Source organism: Peromyscus californicus, unplaced genomic scaffold (assembly GCF_007827085.1).
Source record: "Peromyscus californicus insignis strain IS unplaced genomic scaffold, ASM782708v3 Scaffold_4__1_contigs__length_199733344, whole genome shotgun sequence".
Classification (NCBI taxonomy): Eukaryota; Metazoa; Chordata; class Mammalia; order Rodentia; family Cricetidae; genus Peromyscus; species Peromyscus californicus.
The window spans coordinates 99245112-99247019 of NW_026294562.1; the positions used below are offsets into that span (position 1 = coordinate 99245112).

The window sequence follows — 1908 nt, forward strand, 5'->3', positions numbered from 1 at the left end:
AGGTTCTATGCCAAACATCATCAAATGTCAAAAAGCAAGAAGAAGCTGGGTTTTGCCAATTCAAGGAAAATTTTGTAGGTAAGTTCCTTATATGAAGTTCAAGGTTAGTAACAGGCAAGGACAGAAGACAGTGATTTGCATCGTATCTCTCTCTAATATGCATCATCATCATCATCATCATCATCATCTCTCTAATGCATTAATGACTGAAGATGATTTTAAAAGTACATTTAAGAAAATGGCTAGCTAGTTCTTTGAGCAACTGTGAGCACTTTCAGAGCCTCTAATTCTGCTATGCGTATTTTTTTTTGTCAATTCTGAGTACAACATACTTAGAATAGATAATTCACCATGACATCACACCAATTGTCTAACACCTTGTTGTCCTGCTGACATGATTACATTGCAGAAGAATTAATTTTGTGGGGACAGATGAAATGTAAGATTCCTTGTCGGATCTGCTTGGTCTTCACACTATAGATGATTGGGTTGAGCACTGGTGGCACCATTAAGTAAATATGAGCCATGAAGATGTGGAGAAAGGGTGAGGAATGCTTGGCAAAACGATGGACAATAGACACCCCTATCATAGGCACATATAGAATGAGCACAGCACAGATGTGGGATGCACATGTGTTGAGTGCCTTAAGCCTACCCTCACGGGATGCAATTCTTAACACTGAGTGAAGGATAAAAACATAAGTTATTAAAATACCCAAAGAATCCATGCCCCACAGCATAGTAATCACAACCATTCCATATATAACATTAAACCTGACATCAGCACAGGCAAGGCGGATTATGTCCTGGTGCAGACAATAAGAATGAGAAAGGACATGGGAGCGGCAGAAGGGAAAGAATGCTAGACGAACCAGGAGAGGGATGAGTGGAATAGCACTCCGAAGCAAGGCTGCAATTCCAATCTTGGCAATAAGTTTTGGGGTGAGAATGGTAGCATATCTCAGGGGGTGGCAGATGGCCACATACCGGTCAAGGGCCATGGCCAGGAGTACAGATGATTCAGTGAAGGAAAAGGTATGAATCAGAAACATTTGGACCACACAAATATTGAACTGGATTTCTCGGGAAATGGACCACAACACCCTAAAAAGTGATACCATGGCAGGCAGGGACATGGCCATGTCAGTGAGTGAAAGCATGGCCAGGAAGTAGTACATGGGCTCATGGAGCCTTGGGTCTGTCCTCACAATATGCAAGATGGAACAGTTGCCTGTTATTCCAACAATGTAGAGGAGGCAGAAAGGGATGGAAATCCAGTGGTGAAATTCCTCATAGCCAGGGATGCCTGTGAGGTAGAATGTGGAGGACATGATGCTGCTGGAATTTGAGGTTGCCATTGGGCTGACTGTTAGACCACAATCCAATTCTACGGTTACTCTCTAATGGGAAAGGCATTGACAGGGCCAGGATCTGTATTTTAAGAAAAAAAAAAAAAAGGAGAAAAAGACAAAGTAAACAAAAGAGATTTCAGTGCTTATCTCCTTAAGTCATCCCAATCCTATTTCCCTTTTCTCGGTGTTTGTGATGATTATGGTCAGTTAATTAAAATATCTACTCTCTATCCACCAAGTGCTTCATTTCTGCAGAATCACTCAACATCACTTTAAACATGAATGAGCTTCCAGAGACATCAGCCTGATAGAGCATATACACACACAAATTAAAGACCACAGTTTTAACTTAATAATATCCAAAGAAATGTTATTGACAGGTAGTGGTCATACACCATCATTTCTTTAGATGACTTCTACAGAGATTGAAATTGTTTTGTTATCCTGTTAAATTTGATGTTTTCCTTCATAGTGCTAGAGCACCATGGTATCTTTAGAAAAATCAAGCAAGTTTGGGCGAGCACTGGTCTCATTCTTCCTCCAACTATTCTCAGCT

General features: G+C 40.8%; 1 protein-coding gene across 1 annotated transcript; it reads right to left on the reverse strand.

The window, feature by feature from the left end:
* Positions 1 to 398: 398 nt before the first annotated feature.
* On the reverse strand, positions 399 to 1358 carry LOC128124670 (olfactory receptor 51G2-like). Its single transcript, XM_052761222.1, has one exon. The coding sequence runs from the start codon at positions 1356 to 1358 to the stop codon at positions 399 to 401; it is 960 nt and encodes a 319-aa protein (XP_052617182.1).
* Between the last annotated feature and the right edge of the window lie 550 nt (positions 1359 to 1908).

What these genes read in the sequence shown, in the direction of transcription:
- LOC128124670 (XM_052761222.1), bottom strand. Translation starts at nt 1,358, where the DNA reads ATGGCAACCTCAAATTCCAGCAGCATCATGTCCTCCACATTCTACCTC.